General features: G+C 32.2%; 3 protein-coding genes and 1 non-coding gene across 4 annotated transcripts; 3 read left to right on the top strand and 1 right to left on the bottom strand.

Annotated features, from left to right (window-relative positions):
• Positions 1–1198: 1198 nt before the first annotated feature.
• On the bottom strand, positions 1199–3868 carry LOC105638469 (Inosine triphosphate pyrophosphatase family protein). Its single transcript, XM_012222280.3, has 9 exons — positions 3616–3868; positions 3447–3511; positions 3234–3297; positions 3051–3060; positions 2339–2370; positions 2151–2263; positions 1849–1925; positions 1575–1774; positions 1199–1469 (listed from the first exon to the last, which is right to left on the bottom strand). The coding sequence occupies exons 1-9, from the start codon at positions 3740–3742 to the stop codon at positions 1396–1398; spliced, it is 762 nt and encodes a 253-aa protein (XP_012077670.1). The 5' UTR covers positions 3743–3868; the 3' UTR covers positions 1199–1395.
• Positions 3869–10031: 6163 nt separating this feature from the next.
• Positions 10032–13979, top strand: LOC105638470 (Leucine-rich repeat receptor-like protein kinase family protein). Its single transcript, XM_012222281.4, has 2 exons — positions 10032–13100; positions 13245–13979. Exons 1-2 carry the CDS (start codon positions 10169–10171, stop codon positions 13772–13774), a joined length of 3462 nt encoding a protein of 1153 aa, XP_012077671.1. The 5' UTR covers positions 10032–10168; the 3' UTR covers positions 13775–13979.
• Positions 13980–17979: 4000 nt separating this feature from the next.
• On the top strand, positions 17980–18769 carry LOC105638471 (glycine-rich protein). Its single transcript, XM_012222282.4, has one exon. It carries the CDS (start codon positions 18032–18034, stop codon positions 18548–18550), a length of 519 nt encoding a protein of 172 aa, XP_012077672.1. The 5' UTR covers positions 17980–18031; the 3' UTR covers positions 18551–18769.
• Positions 18770–19837: 1068 nt separating this feature from the next.
• LOC119369282 (U2 spliceosomal RNA) lies at positions 19838–20033 on the top strand. Its single transcript, XR_005176958.1, has one exon. It is a non-coding gene; the product is annotated as a U2 spliceosomal RNA (small nuclear RNA).
• Positions 20034–20379: the final 346 nt, after the last annotated feature.

Genomic DNA, 20379 nt, shown 5'->3' with positions numbered 1-20379 from the left:
TGCGTAACTGCAGCATCCACATGATCTAAAGTAACTAACCAACTAACTACTTTTATTAATAATCACACTTTATATTCATCTGTCATTGATATTGTTATGAGCTTATCACAACCAAATGAGATAACAAGATACGTAATATAGTAATTAATTATATTCAATAAACAAAATTAAGGTTTACTATCATTACTTAATGTAAAAGATGACGATGATGATGATGAAAAGGCTTGGAATTTGCATGTGAGTTTGGGGCCATATGGCATGTGAGAAGTTCTTTGCCTGGTCCAATTTTAATTCTTCAGCCATCAAGCACATGCATTAGACATATTGTACATATGAACATTACCACAGCTGTCACTTTCTTAGCATCCTCAACTTTAAGCATTAATGTTATCCTGAGATGCTTATCTGAATGGCCTTCTGTTTTCACATCAAGGATCGTATTAGAAATCAAATTTTAAGATTTTTAAACATTATTGTGCAAGTTGCTGGTTATAAACGCAACAATTTATGGTTTGGATAAAATGGATGTATAAACAAGTCTTGAAATATGCAAAAAATTGCAAGGTATGTTCTACATGAAACTCTACATCTCATTCCGACTCCACAGATTCCAGTAAGAAGAATGCTTTATCCAGAAGTTAAAAACCGAAGTCACTGCCCCGCAAAAGAATCAACACGAGTAAAAGCAGCAGCAAACTAATTCACTCTGCCTGGTTCTCTGTATTTGGATCCCACAAGTGTTTGCTAAATTCTGGCATTCACCGCAACCAACAGTAACTGCTTTAAAGCCCAAATTACAAGTAGCAAAAGCCCATTTCAGCATTATGGTTGCACAACTAATAACAAATTTACCAGCTTAATTAATATGACAGTTGCACCATACGCTAAGCAGTTGACAAGAGCAGGACAGACTTCATCAGCTATTGACAACTGATTACACATTATAAAAACTACAGCGAAAATAAACCAACCCTTAGTGATACTGATGCAGAGAGTAGATAATATGAGAAAGTATGATACAGGTGGTTTAAAACCGTAGTCCACAATAGGAGAAAAAACCAATAACAACTTTCGAGCCCATGCCATAGAAACGTAATTGGTCTACATTATTGGGCCTGTAGATAAAATTTTACACCATATCCAAACAGGCATAAACTTGGATATTAAAGACAAAAACAGTAAAGAAAAAGCATCAACAAACAAGAAAACGTCAGCTAATTACTTAATTCCAAAGGTTCATATCGACTACATATAATAATAATTCTACTATCCGTTCTCAATCATAAGAAAGAGTGAATCCCAAAAACTGACTACATAGACACACAGTGTCTTCTTTCTCAAGTAAAAAGTACACATTTTTGCCAATACTATCAGTAGTTTCTATTCTTAAAACATCTACTTATCATCACCCTTGAGCTTCTTCTTCCTTGCTGCATCCTCTTCAGCCTCCCCACCATCTTCCATTTTCCCTGATAAATGAGATTTACAGATTGTTAGCAACCAGCAACTACAATCATTCAACTAAAAGATCAACAATCTTGAAAGATATGAATCACAAACAAAGCCAGACTTACTTTTGACAGGTGTAGAGTTGTCATTCTCATTCTTGTCAGCTGCATCTTCCTTGGACTTATCAGATGCATTTTGTTCATTCCCATTAGGTTCATCAGTCTCAAAGACATATCCAGCTTCAGCAAAATGATCTTTCACCAATGCAAGAGCCCTAAAGCGGTGAGAAATCTTGTTCTTTTCCTCCTTTGGCATCTCAGCAAATCTGTAAACTCAAAAAACGTAAAATTTTGATGAGATATGTACTAACAAACAGAAAAGCAAAAGCAAATAGCTTACGTTAGTTCATAGCCATCAGGCTGAAAGACCGGATCCCATCCAAAATCTGTTGGACCCCTTGCAGGAACAATCTTACCCTAAAAAGCAAATACTATGTCAGTGCTACTGAAAAACACTACCAATTTTACATGGGAAAACACATAAAAAAAAAACAATGAACAGAAGGAATAAAATATAAAATTGAGAAAACTACAGTTATCGTTGCTAACCTTAAAACAAAATTATAGACAAAAACCTATCCACGTTAAGGTCGAATTGAATAGGAAAAACAAAGGAACAACAAACTAAGCATAAAAACGTACCATAGTTTTCCCCTCAAAGGTGATTGGTTCAGAATCAGGCCCGAGTGCAAATGAAAACACACACAACGCATAAGCAGATTTATCATCATATGCATCCAACAAGTTGTTCAGACCTAAATAAAGCAGAACATGTTAACAGATGCAGGGAAAAAAAAAAGCATCAAGTACAACATTTTACAGAATACAACCTTTAAGACCAGTCTTCTCCAGAAACCACTTGCTGCACAATTTAACAACCCATTAAGATGGGTCAATCAAATCAAAACAATAAAATTAGACATAGGACGTTCACAAAAAAGAGAATAAAATTGCATGATTACATACCTATAAATAAAGCTGATAAAAATGGTCTTCTTTTGCATATCAAATCATATGATAACAGCAAAACGCTTCTATATTATTCATGCTAGGCGAATGTACCGATTTTGAGACAATATAAGAAAATTTTTAAAATAAATTCAAAGACATATAACAGAAATACTACTTAAGCATGTTTACATTTAGCATATGTTTGATAAGCTTTAATGGAAGACAATGCAATGTGATCAAAGGCATTTCTAGTTAAACATCACACCAGAAATGCCTTCTATCACATTACATTATGTTCCATTTCAGCAGATCAAATATAGCCTCATACGTCTATCGAAATGCTATGATTTTTGAATAGCAGATTGATAAGATAATTTGATTATAACAAGCAGAAATCAAACATAAACTTTTCAGTAACAAAGAACTTCTTTATCAGTTTAAGCCGCATAAAATAAATCTATTTCAATTATTCAATCAATTTCACAATCAACCTTCTATGCAAAACATTAGAATCAAAAAGGGACCTGAACACAACTTAAGAAAGACAGAATTTACCTCGCGAATGGAATAAAAAAGAGAATACAAACTTACATGTAAGGCCCTGCAAGCAAACCATTAACAATCAGGCAAAATAATAATCATAACAAAGTATAGTTAATACTATCAAAAAAAAAAGAAAAAAACAAAGTATAGTTAAAGAATTAAGCACTAAAAAGAAAGAAGATAAAGAAATTTTCTAAAAACATTTGATTAAAGTAGCAAAATAATTAGTACCTGGAAGTCCCTTTAGAGCATTGTAGCAGAGACACGTGTCTTCCACCAATACAGGCCCTTTCACCTTCCAATTTAAATAAACACGAACAATTCAAGCATCACTGACTCGCAGATAAAAGAAACTCAACCACGCGCGTAAGATGTGCATATACACTAAATATACGCAGAAATACACATATACGTACAATTATAATTATATATATATACACAGACCTCTTTAGCAGCCAAACGAGCTTTTTCTTTGCAAATCGCTTCTGGTTCGCCTTGCAGTTCAGGGACTGTAAAACCAAAACAAGAAAAATCAGAAACAAGTCAATTTCCAAGAAGGTTTTAGACAGAGAAAGACTACGAGAGAGTGAGAGAGAGAAAAAAGAGCATTTACGATCAATTTTCTTAGATCGCAGAGGAATAGACTGTCCGATGATGGCGCGGACCTCTTCCAGCTTCTTAGCGTTTCCAGTGACGAAGGTGACCGGACGAGAAACCACCACTTTCGTTGCCGCTGCCATATTCTGAGTCCTTTCTTTTCTTTTTCTGTGTTCTTTTCCCTTCTTTTGAGAGAAGATAGACAGATGTATATATAGAGTGCTTTTGATTTGAGAGGAAATTGAACAATCGCTGTGACTTTGTGCTTCGCACTAAAGCGAGTGTGTACTATGTTGGACTTGTTTGGTTCCCGGGGTAAATAAAAACCTAGAACGGAATAAGTAGTGTGTGGATAAATTACCTAAAATGACCCTAGTAAACTGCCTCTGTAAAAATGATTCATGGACCAGTAGTAATTGAACTCGTAGATTCCCTTTTTCTTTGGGAACAGAAAAGGCATGAGAAGAATTAATAGCCAAAGATAATTCTTCTTTTTGTTGGAAATTGTTGATGGCATTAATTATCATCCCTCTTTTACAGTTTTCAGTACGGTGAGAATGTAGGGAGATATATGTAATTGAACACGTCAACTTCGGTTCAACGAAGAAAGACTTAAAAGAAAGGAAGCAGAAAGGACAAAAACAGAAGGATCCCAACTGCTTTTATCAGGAGGGAAACTTAGCTAGGAAGTTGAGCTCCCTCTCCATGTGAGAATTACTATTTGGTACCTAAAATTTAATCGTAATTACTGTGATACTGTTTTGGTAAAATTACGATTAGGCTTCCATGATAGTCTCCCGCCTTTTAAGCTTTGATTGTGCTGTTTCCATGTGAAGACGCACTCTTGAGTCACAAGAGTGGAGACTACTTAATTTCTTGTGTGCTTGAATCTCTAATGCATAGCTCTGAAATTGAAGTGACAGTTGCTAACTTGCTATCACAAAATTGCTGCAGCTTCTTACATAACAAACGCTTTCCATGCATTACCTTTTAGTTTTTTTTTTTTTTTTTTTTGGTTATCTCGGCCCCACAAATTGGTAACCCCATTTGTCTTTGCCTCTGTTGCAGCAATCTGGGCCTTACTCCGATTAAAATGCACCCAATTAATGTCAAAAATTGGATTTTATTTCTTTTTTCTTTTTGAGAATGCAAAAATTCAATTAGTTTCAGAAACGAAACCAAAATCCAACTATTTACAACAAAGATTCAGATTAATAAATCGAGGTAATTTAATTTGTTTATTCCATTTTGAGTTTTTCTTTACTAGCCTTTTTTACATTAAAATTAAAAAAATTAAGTTATTTAAATTTCATATGTAATGAAAGATAATAAAATGGAAAAATCACACTATTAAGTTTCATTATTAATAATAATAAATGAAGTAATATTTCTTTTTCTTTCAAAATGGTGAGATGGAAACCATGATAAAATTTATTAATTCTATAAATTGTGATCTATATTTTCTCAAACAATAATAGTGGGCCTTAGAACAAAATAGGTTGCTTTCAAACTTGAGTATAAGCCCATTTAGCATTTGCAGTTGGCAATTAGCCACTTCTAGGGTATTAAGAGATCCATTCACATTTTTGTCAAAAAAAAAAAAAAGGGTCACTCGCACTTAGAGTTGTGGACTTGTTGTTGTTAAATTTTTCCAACCTAAACCTTAAAGGTCCAATTCTATCCTTGATAAAAGGCCCAATTGGAAGGCTATAGTGGGCCTTAGTACAAAATAAGACTAATATGTCGGATGATTTGCAATTTTTTATAACTCGTAGGGTTGTTGAATGAATTTGATTTTATAAAATTATCTTTCGAGAAGATCAATGATTATTAATTATTTTTTCAATTATCTTTACTTCTCTTTGTCTCACTTTTAATTTTAACGGAAGATCCATAGAGAGAGAATTATTGAAATTAAAGTAATTAAGTAAAATAAATTATGATTTAATTAAATTAAGGGATATTTTATTTATAATTTAGATTATTTAATTACTTTTCCCATCAACAACAAATTAGATTGGATGGAAGGAGTAATATAACACATGACACTTCATTTAATTGTGTTGTATTCAACTTACTTTGGAACACTTTTACAAATACTGCTTCCAATATTTTCTATCTCAATTATTCCTCAATCTTGACCATTGATCAGGAAAATAATCAAAGATCCAACGGCTGTGACTTGGCCCTCAGAAGTAAAAAATTTAAACCTGTCCTATACAATTTTTGTTTCAAATTTTAAAAGCTAAAGGTGGTGTATGAGTAAGCTAAGCTTCTTTGGTTGGGATTGATTGTATTCTGCTTGTGACAGAAACAAAAACGTGTATAGATTCCATTGGGGAAATTCCCAATGCCACGACCCTTAAAATAGGGGGCTATAACATAAGCAGCGCCGTTTAACTTTAATTTTTTTTGGTCCTTTATGGTCCTAAAGTTCTATTTAATTAAGTCCTACATGGGACATTATAATAATAATTATTATTATTATTGTTTATTTAAAGCATTATAATAGTAATTGTTTAAAGACTTTTTGGTTGCAAAATCTGGATTCCAATCCTCACGTGATATGGCCTCAAAATCAGGGATGTGCTCTTTTATTTAATTATTATTATTATTATTATTGTTATTATTTCTCTACTCAATCCACTTAGTGCCCAAAAGTCCTTATTCTAATTATAATTTCACACTATAGGTTATAAATTGAGACAATGTATATGCCTTGTTTTGTTTATCTTTTTCCCTTTCTTTTTATGATTATGGGAATGTAAGATTGACCCATTTTGTACTTTGGCCCCACTTTTGGGAGTTCCCTGGCCACAGGATTGCTACACTTTACTTCATCATCATAGTCAACAAAACTTCTACAGTTCTACTTGCCTCTTACCTCTATTATTATAGGTCTTGCCCTTGTAGATAAGGTCTCTTACAGGAATTTTAGCTATACATACCAACCAAACCAACTCCTCTATGTAATAGAATTTTTTGACTACGATCAAAAACTAAAGTGTAGCAATCATGTGGCTAGGGAACCCTCGTAACTGGGACCATACCAGAGTTTGATTTTCTATCTCTTATATTCTTTAACAAGGTGTAATAATGTCACCAAAATAATATTTATTGGAATCGTTATTCTATCCATTGTAGAAGTACTGTTTTATTTTTAATCAAAGTTGATATATGAAATATTTGTAAATATCTATTATCAAATATGTTTAATATAATACGTAAAAGAATTTTTTTTTCAACAAACGTATCTAAATACTTAAATTTATATGTGTTATGAATAATAATTTTATTATTATTATTATATAGTTTAGATTCATTAATTTATACATCAACCCATAATAAACAAGTCAAAGCAAATCAAATATCCAAAAATACCTAATATGCTTCAATACCTATGCATGAGGCACTAAAACATGGAATGAAACATATTCTAATAGGAACTACATTTATAAAGATGGGGTATGGGTATATCTGGCATTAACTTTTGACTATCCAATAAAAAATGACTAACTTAAATCATAGCATGGACCGTCATTAAATTGAATAGTTTGTTGATGACTGGATTGTTCTCGTAAATTGTTTGAGTATTTAAAGAAAAAAAAAATCAGTACACACCTTACCTTCATACACTTTAAAATGCAGCGATTCTTTATTATTATTATTATTATTATTATTATTATTATTATTAGAAGATTAATGAACCGAAATAACACAATATTAATATAAAATACAAATTTTTTTTTCAGATATTAACGTAATTAAACATGTAAACCCTGTTAGAAATTTTGGAGCTTCTTTTGTAATTTATTGAATAACTATTAAACACAGAAAAAATAACATTGGATCTAACGGTGATCTACACCCAATTAATCTCTTCAATCGATGGATACCCTCTACCATATGTCATACATGTTTTGTCAGCTCAAAATATTTAATAAAAATTCTAACCCTATTGTTTTAATACACCGTGTGAATGGATAAATTAGAATACATAAAATATATTTTTTTTATTTAACAAAAATTTTTAAGAAGGAAAATAAAAGGTATTTAATATTTAATTATAAATTTAAAAGTATATAAATAAATTAAAATTTTCTCTCTTTTTTTCCCTAGAAAATGTATATTAAACATTATAAGGTTTAATATCCAAAAAAAAAAAAAACATTATTAAGCATGCCAAGGTAATGGTAGCTTGAGGAGGAAGTGATGTATAGTGTGAGGTGGCATCATCTTGAGCATTGCTTAGTTACTTTGGGTTTAAGTTAGAACTTAGAAGGATGATAAGGTTAGCATGTACAAACAGTCAGGAAATGTCACAAGACTTCCTATCAAACTCCTGGTGCTTGAAAATAACTGCACGCTATGTGGTTTTTAAATTATAGTTAATTTAATTAATTGCAATTAGTTACAAATTTACAATCATAAGCCACGTGAAATTTTTTTTTTTTTTTTTTTTGGAATTAAGCCACATGAAATTTAAATATTATATCATATAATTTAACTTAGAGATAGTCTAATATTATATAAATATACATATATTTTCTTTTTAACCAAAAAAAAAAGGAACTAAAAAACCAATTTCTTCAAAATAAATTAAGCAAATTGTTCAAAATAAGGAAGGCAGGCAGGGCATATTGTGACACTGTGTGCTTAACTTTTTGCCTCACTATTTCAAATCATATGAATTTAGTATGATATATGTATATATAAAGTATATTTATAGAAGAATATTGACACACAAAAGGAAATAATTGGGTGGTCCAAGATGTTTTAAATAGAAAAAGATCTTGTAATTTGCTTGTAATAGGAAAAAATAACAAAAGCCTCTGGGGAAAACGGTCGGGAACTTTTTGAAAATTATTATTTTTAATTTAATTTTCCTTTTGAGCATAGTTTCCAATTGAATCGTTATTTTTTTTATTTATATATATGTAACTGGTTGCATTATTTTTATTTTTCAGATACAAAATTAGTTTCGATTTGGATTCTTGACTATTTCTTTCTATCCATGGTTTTTGTATACATTTGATTTTATAGAAATGGTTTGTTCAATTCAAATCTGTCTTAATTTTTAAACTATTCAGGGTATTTAATTTATATAAACAGAATAATTAAATTTTTTAGATTTTTTATTTTAGAAATTTTAAATTTGATGTATAATATCAAATGTTATGCTTGACTAAACAAGGCAATTAAGTAATGTAATTTTGATTTTGTGGAAATGCTTAATAAGGCAATTTTAAATTCCAATTCAAAGCAAAAGTTTCAATTGTTGCTAATATAATTGTCAAGAACAGCTAAACTCCAGCTCTCCATTGTCCTAAATTCTGCTTATTTTAGACATGGAAGTTGTGACCCCTGCTGACAAAATCCAGCAATTAAAGCACTTTCTTTATATACCATTCCACCTTTCTTTCTGTGCAATCAGAATTGGTAGAACCAAAAAAATGAACAGAATAAATAAACAAAAGACACAACTCTTTCCAATTATAAATGTCCAATTTTTTTATTTTTTTATTTTTTAAATCTTGCTTAGTGCATTTTGGCCATCTCTCAAGTTCAATCGAGAGACATTATCCACGCTAAAATTAAAGAATTCATAGAAAAGAAAAATATTAAAGATTTATAATTTTAGTCAATAAGAAGCTAATCGATATATATATATATATATAGCAATTAATTTAAGTTTATCGCCATACATATGGTATATACAGGATCTACCAACATGCTAAATTTCGACCCTTTTTTTTAAACAATACTTAATTATTGATTTGATATAGAAACGGAGTCATATACTATCGAGGGAGGGTGGATAAGTATATATTGATTAATTAAGTTGGCACTTGAAAAGAGGGCAAGAGGAACAGTAACTGAACCCAGTAAAAACCAAGAACCTTAAATGAGCAACAGGGTAAGCCCATTGTCTGTTTCTTCGTATAAAAAAATACTAGAGACAGCTATAATGGAGAGAGCAAGACACTGAATTGGAGATAGTGCTACTGCTACCTGCTCTCACTCACACTCCCTTTTCTTTAGTACCATATAAATATTATATAATAGAGTCAAAAATTAGAATTAAATATGTAAGACCAACCTGATTTTCTGCTGAGGCATCAAATTAAACAATTATCTATAGTTATAAAGAAAAAAGAAAAAGAATATATATGTACAAAAATAACTCATTTATATACATGTGGTGGTGCTTCTCAGTTCTCTCTCTAATGGTAGTGTGTGAACCCACCATCCATTATTTTATATATCAAGAAAAACAGACAGAGGAGGATCCTAGGTGAAGGTGTGGGATGGTGGTGGTGGTGGTGGTGGTGGAGGTGGTGCAGTTTTGTTGATCTCTATGCATTGTTTTTTTTTTTTTTTGAAAGATTAATTAATTTATTATCTATAATATTTCTTTTGGTTTTGTTTGCGCTTTTCTTTGTATTTCTAGGTAAGGTACTAAACACTATACTACTTGTTTGAGTTTTGTGTTCAAAGCAAGCAAGAGAGAGAAAGAGAGAGAAGCAAAAACCAATTATGCAAATCCGAGAAGAAAGTTTTGGAAATTGATGCAAATGTCGATTATGCCTTGTTCAAGGCAAATCCTCTTCTCTTCTTCTTCTTCTTCTTCTTATTCTTTGTTATCATTTTCTATCTTAATTAATCTTCTTTTTCTATCACCTCCTTCTCTGGCTGCACCAAACCATGAAGCATCTATTCTTTTTTCTTGGTTACATTCTTCTAATAACAATTCACTGCCGCCACCTTCTTTCTCTAGCTGGAACAATCTTGATTCTTCCCCATGTAATTGGACCTTCATAAAGTGTTCTCCTCAAGGTTTTGTTTCTGAAATAGATATTCAGTCTATTCCTCTCCAGCTTCCTTTACCATCAAATCTTTCTTCTTTTCTTTTTCTTAATAAACTTGTCATTTCTGATGCTAATATCACTGGAACTATGCCTCTTGATATTGGAGACTGTGTTTCGCTTACTGTAATCGACCTCAGCTCTAATAGTCTTGTCGGAAATATTCCAAGAAGCATTGGCCAGCTTAAAAATCTTCAAGACTTGATTTTGAATTCTAATCAGTTAACTGGAAAAATCCCAGTTGAGTTAACTAATTGCATTGGCCTCAAAAATCTGCTTCTTTATGATAATCGGTTGAGTGGGTACATTCCAACAGAGCTAGGCAAGTTGTTAAGTCTTGAAGTTCTTAGAGCTGGAGGAAATAAAGACATTATTGGCAAAATTCCTGATGAGCTTGGAAATTGCAGGAACTTGACAGTTTTGGGATTAGCTGATACAAGAGTTTCAGGTTCTTTGCCTGTTTCATTGGGTAAACTAAGTAAGCTGCAAACACTGTCCATCTATACTACAATGCTTTCTGGTGAGGTTCCTCCTGATATTGGTAATTGTTCTGAACTTGTAGATTTGTTTCTTTATGAAAATAGTCTCTCTGGTTCGATTCCGCCGGAGATTGGTAAGCTTGGAAAGCTTGAACAGTTGTTGTTATGGCAAAATAGTCTTGTTGGAGTCATTCCAGAAGAGATTGGAAATTGTAGTAAATTGAAAATGATTGATTTGTCTTTGAATTCTTTATCTGGGACTATACCTTCTTCTATAGGTGGTCTTTTGGAGCTTGAAGAGTTTATGATTAGTGATAATAATGTGTCTGGTTCAATTCCCTCCAATCTTTCTAATGCTACAAACCTTTTGCAATTGCAACTTGACACAAATCAGATCTCAGGTTTAATCCCACCTGAGCTTGGGAAGTTGTCAAAGCTTAATGTGTTTTTTGCTTGGGCAAACCAACTTGAAGGAAGCATTCCCTCTAGTTTGTCTAAATGCAGTAACCTTCAAGCACTAGACTTGTCTCATAATTCACTTACTGGAATTATCCCTCCTGGCCTGTTTCAGCTTCGAAACCTCACTAAACTTCTTTTAATATCTAATGACATTTCTGGTTCTGTACCACCAGAGATTGGTAATTGCAGCTCTCTTATCAGGCTAAGGCTTGGTAACAACAGGATTGCTGGTGGCATTCCTAAAGAGATTGGGGATCTTAAGAACTTGAATTTTCTTGATTTATCCACCAATCGCCTTTCTGGTCTGGTTCCTGATGAAATAGGAAGCTGCACGGAATTGCAAATGATAGACCTTAGCAATAACACTATACAGGGTCCCCTGCCAAATGCATTGTCATCTCTGAATGGCCTTCAAGTCTTAGATGTTTCAGCTAATCAATTTGAAGGTGAAATACCAGCAAGCTTGGGCCGCCTTGTTTCACTCAACAAGCTCATTCTAAGCAGGAATTTGTTCTCTGGATCAATACCTTCGTCTCTTGGCCTTTTTTCAAGTCTTCAATTGCTTGACCTAAGCGACAATGAACTCACTGGCAGCATTCCGATGGAATTGGGTCATCTAGAAGCCCTTGATATTGCTCTCAATCTCAGTTATAATGGACTTACAGGGCCAATTCCACCTGAGATGTCTGCACTCACTAAGCTTTCTATATTGGACATCTCACATAACAAGCTTGAAGGAAATTTAAGTCCTCTTGCAGGCCTTGGCAATCTTGTTTCTCTCAATGTATCTTTCAATAACCTCACTGGCTATCTTCCTGATAATAAGCTGTTTAGACAGCTACCGCCAGAAGATTTATCAGGAAACCCAGGTCTATGTTCTTCCATCAAGGACTCATGTTTCTTGAGTGATGCAGGCAGCACAGGACTGTCAAGAAATGGAGATGACATAAGGCAGTCACGAAAGCTTAAGCTAGCAATTGCTTTGCTTATCACATTGACAGTGGCTATGGTGATTATGGGGACAATTGCAATTATTCGTGCAAGAAGAACCATTAGAGATGATGATGAGTCCGAATTGGGAGATTCATGGCCTTGGCAATTCACTCCATTTCAAAAGTTGAATTTCTCTGTTGATCAAGTTCTGAGAAGCTTGGTGGATTCCAATGTAATTGGAAAAGGGTGTTCTGGTATTGTTTATCGTGCTGATATGGAAAATGGTGAAGTCATTGCTGTGAAGAAGCTTTGGCCTAATACAATGGCAGCCGATAATGGATGCAATGATGAAAAAAGTGGCATTCGCGATTCTTTCTCAGCAGAAGTGAAAACACTCGGTACTATTAGGCACAAGAACATTGTTAGGTTCTTGGGCTGTTGTTGGAATAGAAGTACAAGATTGTTAATGTACGATTATATGCCGAACGGAAGCTTAGGTAGTCTCCTACATGAAAGAACAGGAAATGCATTGGAATGGGAACTCAGGTATCAAATTCTGTTGGGAGCAGCACAAGGCCTTTCTTATTTGCACCATGATTGTGTTCCTCCAATTGTTCATAGAGATATCAAAGCCAACAACATCCTTATTGGCCTTGAATTTGAGCCTTATATTGCAGATTTTGGCCTTGCTAAGCTTGTCGATGATGGTGATTTCGCTCGGTCATCCAATACAGTTGCAGGCTCTTATGGATATATTGCTCCTGGTAAATGCATACTATCCATCTACACCAAACTATTCAAATTCCCTTCTAGTTTATTTTACTTTATACTAATCCAAGTTCAATTCTTGTAATTCAGTTGCAGTATTTTTTTTAAGACATGTGAACTGACATTGCTGTTCTATTCAGAATATGGTTACATGATGAAGATTACAGAGAAAAGCGATGTTTATAGCTACGGAGTGGTGGTATTGGAAGTTTTAACAGGCAAGCAGCCAATTGATCCAACAATACCAGAAGGACTACATGTAGTGGATTGGGTTAGAGAAAAGAAGGGAGGCGTTGAAGTGCTAGACCCTTGCCTATTATCTAGACCAGAGGCTGAAATTGAAGAAATGATGCAAGCATTAGGCATAGCCTTATTATGTGTTAATTCCTCTCCTGATGAAAGACCAACCATGAAAGATGTTGCTGCAATGCTTAAAGAGATCAAACATGAAAGGGAGGAGTATGCAAAAGTTGATATGTTACTTAAAGGTTCATCACCAGCAGCAAACACAGAAATCAAGAACTCAATTAGTATTAATGGAGTTGCTGCAACTTCATCATCAAAGACAGAAGCAATTCAAAGTTGGTACCCAAAAAGCAATAATTCAAGCTTCTCTGCTTCCTCTTTACTTTACTCATCTTCGTCTAATGCCAAAGGGGGCTTCAAGTGATGAAAATATATAAATATATATAAAATTACAGATTGCACAGTCTTGATGTAGAGTGGAATTAAGCTTGTTCTTTTTTTTTTCTTTTATGCTTTCTTCCTCAATTTGTTCTTTTCCAATGTAAAGAAAATGCTGATATATTTGTTATAACTACTAAATTCAACAACTACAAAAAGAGCCAATAAAGAAACTTTAATTCCTCTGGTAAGTCTAATTTTTACCTTCATTCAATTAGCTAATCATCTAGTGCAATAATTATCATACAAAGAGCAAAATATTCAAATTGAAGATACAAAGAAAGAATCTAGTGAAAAAGTTGATTCTGAGATAACCAGACTCGAAGATCAAGTTATTGAATTTTGACTTTCAAATTCCACTAGGGTAAGTGGGGCCCATGATGAAGTGGGTCTTTGATTCCACTTCATGAAAGTATGGCAGCTCTCTCTTCTTCTTCTTCTTCTTCTTCCTCCTCCTCTCTGGCCTTTGGTTGCTAGGGTTTCACTTTTTTTCTCATTTCCCTAGTTGGTTAATCAGAAAGAAAGAATTGATTCCTGATTTGCATCTAAGTGTACCTTTTTCCAAAGTATCTTAGACTGCTGTGCTACTTTAGAAAGGGCACAGCTTTCTGCTGGAAAAGGACTGTTTGATCAGAAAGAAAAGGTTACACCATGTGAATTGTACTAAAAAAATATTTATATCTGAGTTGTGAGATGATTAATGCATGTCCTAATAATAATTGATTCTCACTTTCTATGGGTATTGGATAATTTGAACTTTTGATTTACTGTTGGTCGTATAGGAATAGTAACCATGAAAGTAAGTTCTTAAACAATAAGACAAAATGCTCCATTAGTTCAAATAGTCTTCGCATTGATAAATGGACCCCAATGCCATTACCATCCAAGGAAGCATATAGTTTCTAAAGAAGCAAATACTAAATCTGCCTTTTCTTTGGATCGTTCTTTTTTGTGAAACTTCAACTTCATCTTTTCTTGATGTTGGGCTGCTAGTACTGCATCACTATTACCTGAGAAACATTTAAAATCTATTGCTAACAAGAGAAAAAAAAGTACATAATGTGCAAAATGTTCCCTTTCCTCAATTTACCAGTTCCATTGTCCAATTAGTAATTTATGTGCAAATGCTCTCTTTTCTCAAAATTTGCTAGTTCCATCCTACAATTTATAATTTATGTTTGTTTGTATTTCATCCGGTTTGTAATACTCTGTCAAGAGTTATCAATATGTATTATTTTAAAAAGTTATGACATAAAAATTTAGATAGTCCACAACCATTATATAGAAATTTTGATTTTATTCTCAATGGCGAATTGCTCTTAACAATTAAGTAAGAGCAAGAGAGACAAGTTATTAAATTCATTTATTAATTTAAAGAGGGCAGGCAGCAGATCCATAGCCACAAGCTCGAAACTCAATTATTCGCAGCAACAATATTGAAAAAGTGGAGGATAACATTTGCCTCCTGCATAACCGATACGTTTGCAAAACGCACCACAATCGGGGAAGTTTTCACATTTTCCTCTGCACACAGGTGCAGCCTCTCCTGCAAAATAAAGGAAGGTCACCAATTCAATATTAGCCTCCTACAAAATTATAATATATATGTATATAAAGAGAGCTAAGGCTTCCCTTTTAATTTACCTAGCAAGAAGAAGAGATTGAGAACTATGATTGTGATGATCAATATCCTAGTTATCAAAGAGAGATACATTTTCTTCTTCTTCTTCTGTAAGTTTTTTTTATCGATGAGGAAGGATATTTTGATAGTAAAGTGATTTCATAGTAATAGGCTTTATATACATGATAAGAGTTCGTATATCCTCCTTTTGGCTATAGATAAAAATAGGGTTGTTCATCCTTATTTGCATAAATCTTTTATTTATGTAAATATAATAATTACGATGAACATTTAATTTTTTAATTACTTTAGATTTTATGATTGATTTCATACTATAATAGTTTGTCTAATTTTTAATACTTTCCATGTCTAATCTTATTTAGAATTAGAATCATAACGTGGATAGTATATGTTTATTTTATTCGGAGAAAAAAAAAATCGTAATAAAGTTTATTTATTTTGTCAAAAAAATTTTATTTATTTAGCTATGAAGAAATTTATTTGAATTTCGCTACAAAGGATATTAGGTACCGTCACAAGTTTTATCTAAATAATAATAAATTATATTTATTTTTGTAGAACAAGTTACTTTAGGAAATAATTGTAACCAATCAACTTAAAGATATATTAAAAATCATTATTAAAATATTATATTTTTATCATATTTAATATATATCTTATATGGTATAATATAACCAAATAAAATTAAATATTACCTTTATTTTTTCAACCAATTAAAATAATTTCTTATAGAAATTATATATTTTTACCATATTTAATATATACGTACCTTATTTAGTATCCATTAAATAGTACTACCATATTATATTATATTACTATATAATATGTATATATATTACCATATTAAACATACATATATGCTATATTATTTAATATTATATTATATGATTTCGGTTTCAAAACTGTCAGTTCTCAGTGGAACCGAATAATATTTTCATATTTTATATACACTTTATATAATATATAATTTAGTTTAAATAGAAAACAAACGTGACCAATCAAAATTATCTTTATTTTTTCAATTGATCAAATTAAAATTTTTAATGCTATTTATATCAACCTATAAACTTAGTAGAGGTATTTTTGACCATCTCAATATTTTTTTCATCCATTTTCACTTTTATATATATTAATTAATTATAGATAAATTATAGAATATTGGACACTTGTAGAACATTGGATTTGTGAAATTTAATGATTATATTATTAAAATTTTGTATAGAATTTGATTTTTTTTATAAAAAAAAATCTATATTGAGTATGTACAAGATATGAATTGGATATAAGATTTTGAATCATCTTTTTCCATTCAAAAATTATTTTAAGTTAGAATTTTTCTAATATTTAGTGACTTACTATAGAAATAATATTGACCTTACTGACTCAATTAGAAAATTTAAGAATTAGTATTTTATAATTAACACATTAAAGTTATTAAAACACGAGTTTAATTATAATTTTAATATTACAATAATTATAATATTAAAATTTAAACTCAATTATAATAATGATGATTAATATTTGTATTTAATATTAAAAAAATCAAATTGTAATATAAAAATTAATAAAAAAGAAAAATATTACTATAAATTAAGATTTTAAATTCAAAATAGGAATTCTTATATTGAAATTTAAATTTATTATGAAAAAATATTAAATCCGAGAGCCAACAACATGTATAAATAACGTAGTAAAAAGCAGGGCTTCTTGGGCTCACCTTGCAACTGCCTCCTAACAAAAATGTTGAACTTTGCACTTGGGCTTTCTTTTTCAAGATTTGATATGACATGGCAAAGGGCAGGTGGGCACTAGTAATGACTGAAAAATGCTTTAAAAATAAATAACTCTGCTCTTTATATATTTTTCAATAATAAGAATCTCACACTCTTTTTTAAATTGAAATTTATTCTCAAATATTTTGATGGCTATTACGGTCGTGATTATTTTATTATAAAAATATAATACAAAGGGGATTTGATTTGTCTTTTTTAAAATATCCGCAAAATTTTACTATAAATTAATTTTGCACATATTAAATATTTTTTGGTAATTTGCACTTGTGCTTTATTTTCACAAGCAACTACGAAATATGAAAAACTAAATTAATTTAATTTAAGAAAATAATATATTATTTGATTTTTTATTTTGCTTGCTAGTTCGCCATTAAATACCATATATTTCAAAAAAATTTTAATTAATTTAGTGTATAGATAATTCCATACACCTGGGACAGCAAGTTTTATCCTAGTTTCTAAGTTCTTGAATCCTTTCGGACATGTTGTAGGAATTTGTGCAAGTACAAAAGTCACGACAAAAATAAATAAATAAAGGCAATTGATAACATATCATAGTTGAAATGAATGATAGTTGACATGTATGTTTCCTTAAATTTCACTTCTTTTGATTCACCTAACTCTCTGATTCCAAATTCAAAAATTTCCCTTCTCGAGATTATGAGAGCAAAGTTTCATTGTCAATTACTATCACCCCTTTATTACCTTCAACTGTTACCAACCCCCTCATTCCCTTATATAACCCAACTGTACCATACCAGAAGTACTGGTAGCTAGACTCGCAACAGATATAGAGAGAGAGAGAGAAATGGGTAGGTGTTGTTTGGTTTTTTTGCTTGTTCTAGCATTCGTGCATGCAAATGCACGTAATGTACCTTCTTCTGATCATGCAGGTCTGATCAGTGACCAAAAGAATTTTATTCATCCTTGTCCACCAAAGGAAACTACTGTTGACGATAACCTACCAAATCAGCAAGTATTTGTGCATGCGAGTGCTACTGCACCAGTAATGGCCGAGTCACCCGCAAGCACTGGCCTTAAAGACAAAAAGAATTTCATCTATGGTGGTGTAGGTGGCTTTGCCGGAATGGGTGGTTATGCCGGCGTTGTTGGTGGATTTCCGGTTCTTGGTGGAGTCGGTGGAATTGGGAAGTATGGTGGAATTGGAGGAATTGGTGGCATAGGTGGCTATGGTGGTCTTGGTGGTACAGGAGGAGGTCTTGGTGGTATGGGTGGTTTAGGTGGTGGTGCTGCTGGTGGTGCTGCTGCAGGTGGAGGTACTGGTGGTGCAGGCGGTACTGGTGGTGGGATTTTCCCATGCCCTTAAATGATAAGACTATCGATCGAGCTGATGTTTGGATGTTTTAGGGTTCTGTCTTGATTAGTTAGTGTTGATATTATGTAATGTTTGTGTTTAGTCGTGGTACTATGTGTTTTAATCTGCTTTGTTGAGCAGTAGTCTCTTTCGAAACAGTCGGTTAATTTGTATCTTTATCGCTGTGTTTTGCTTATTTCTCGTCTCAAATGCTAAATTGTTGTTTCCTACTTTTCTTTCCATTATTGCAAACTCTTTCTTGTCTCCATTGGCTTAATTTATGAATAGTTCTAGCATACAGAAAAAAATAATTAGGAGAAAATTGATAATTTTTCCATTTTAAACCCCAAAAAGAATAAAGACATGCAAGTGTAACCACTTACACGTATGTATAAGTGAAGTGTAAAACCTAGAATTTTCTTTTCTTTTTTCTTTTTGGCGGGAGACAAGTAATTGAAGAGTAAGGTCATGTTTTAGGATTTAAGATCAGTGATCAGTGTGTCTGTGTCAGATAAATCTGAACTTCCATTTTGCATGCAGACCACCTGTATGCTACTCAGTGTATCATGCAGTTGAAGGAAAAGAAATATTATATATATATATATATATATATGATCCATTAATTCTTGCCTGTATATATATACTTCACACTGTCATTTTTGTAAATTAAATCAAAAAAAGGTTTTATAATAGCATATTTATTTAGGTTGATATGCATGAAGTATTTCTTTTTATTTATAAAGGTTCAAATTTGCTCTTGAAAAAGAAAGAATTAAAAAACGAATTTGGGAAGGTTTCGGCATAAAAGGGGCTGATCACTAATAATTCATAGCAATGAATTTGTTGCTTTCACGTCTTTGAAATGCAAATTTTATTGTGCAAACGAAATTGCATCATTAATTAGTTTCACAGGTTCGAACGAACTGAAAGTAATATTGTAAAAAATCAATAAATGCAACCTGCAGGATTCTGTTTAATTTTTGTTGGTTTGCTGTTTTCTAGTTTGTATAGCAGGCAGGAAAGCAGAGGTCATATAGCTGAATAAGGATTTTAAAACTTAAAAAGATTAATATTTCTCAAGTCCCTGATAGAAAAAAAAACTGTTAATTTCTCGTAAGTTTGAAATATATAGAACCACAATACTCCAGGTTCCAGGCTGATTTACATTGAGGAAGCTAATGGCTAATACAGTATCCGCATAAGAAAAGTTTTCCTTGCTTATAAATCCCACATCAGTTAAATGAAAATGTTGAATATGAACTTTGACTATAAAGTGCGCAACAAAACGCGAAACAAAGCATACCTTTCTCGGCCTTTTGGCTAAGATCAAGTGTAGTATCTGTTCTTATCAGTTTAATATCTGATACGTGGGCCATTGGCTCACATGATATTAAATTAATTTTTTATTGGGGAGGGCCCACTGCAGTAGCTTGCTACTGGGGTCTTCAAGGGTCGCCCATTCGTTGCACTACTGTTTGGGCCTGGCGCACCCCCTACTAAATAGTTTCAAGATATTTTTGGCCTTGATAATTGGGCCTCTGAGTAAGTACTGAGTTACCATTTGATTGTATCGCCATTTGCTTGTATTAATTCGATGATTAATGACAAAGCTTAAACCTTCTTTGTTTAAAGTAATTTTTATTTCCAGAATTTGGGTAATGTAATAAGATGTGCGTAAAATGCTAGTTTATTCATGCGTGTGAACTCATGGTCTGCAAAATACAATATTGTCCTCGAATTATTAGAGATTACAATGAATAAAATGAAAACAATGTTAATACCATAAAGTAGCTATCATATCCCATTTAAGTTCGGCTAGCCTCTTATGGGATCACCATTAT

The sequence above is a fragment of the Jatropha curcas genome, chromosome 7 (genome assembly GCF_041381405.1).
Source record: "Jatropha curcas cultivar XTBG-Jc1 chromosome 7, XTBG_Jcur_1.0, whole genome shotgun sequence".
Taxonomy (NCBI): domain Eukaryota; kingdom Viridiplantae; phylum Streptophyta; class Magnoliopsida; order Malpighiales; family Euphorbiaceae; genus Jatropha; species Jatropha curcas.
Note: the sequence above shows the minus strand (reverse complement) of the source record. Positions and strands in the feature narration are given on the sequence as shown.

Excerpts from the sequence above, each read along its gene's own strand:
- LOC105638469 (XM_012222280.3), bottom strand. The coding sequence starts at position 3,742 with ATGGCAGCGGCAACGAAAGTGGTGGTTTCTCGTCCGGTCACCTTCGTC. Across the intron at positions 3,512-3,615 it reads GCGATCTAAGAAAATTGATC|TCCCTGAACTGCAAGGCGAA; the intron begins GTAAATGCTCTT and ends TTGGTTTTACAG. Across the intron at positions 1,775-1,848 it reads CCTGATGGCTATGAACTAAC|ATTTGCTGAGATGCCAAAGG; the intron begins GTAAGCTATTTG and ends TTGAGTTTACAG.
- LOC105638471 (XM_012222282.4), top strand. The coding sequence starts at position 18,032 with ATGGGTAGGTGTTGTTTGGTTTTTTTGCTTGTTCTAGCATTCGTGCAT.
- LOC105638470 (XM_012222281.4), top strand. The coding sequence starts at position 10,169 with ATGCAAATGTCGATTATGCCTTGTTCAAGGCAAATCCTCTTCTCTTCT. Across the intron at positions 13,101-13,244 it reads TTATGGATATATTGCTCCTG|AATATGGTTACATGATGAAG; the intron begins GTAAATGCATAC and ends TGTTCTATTCAG.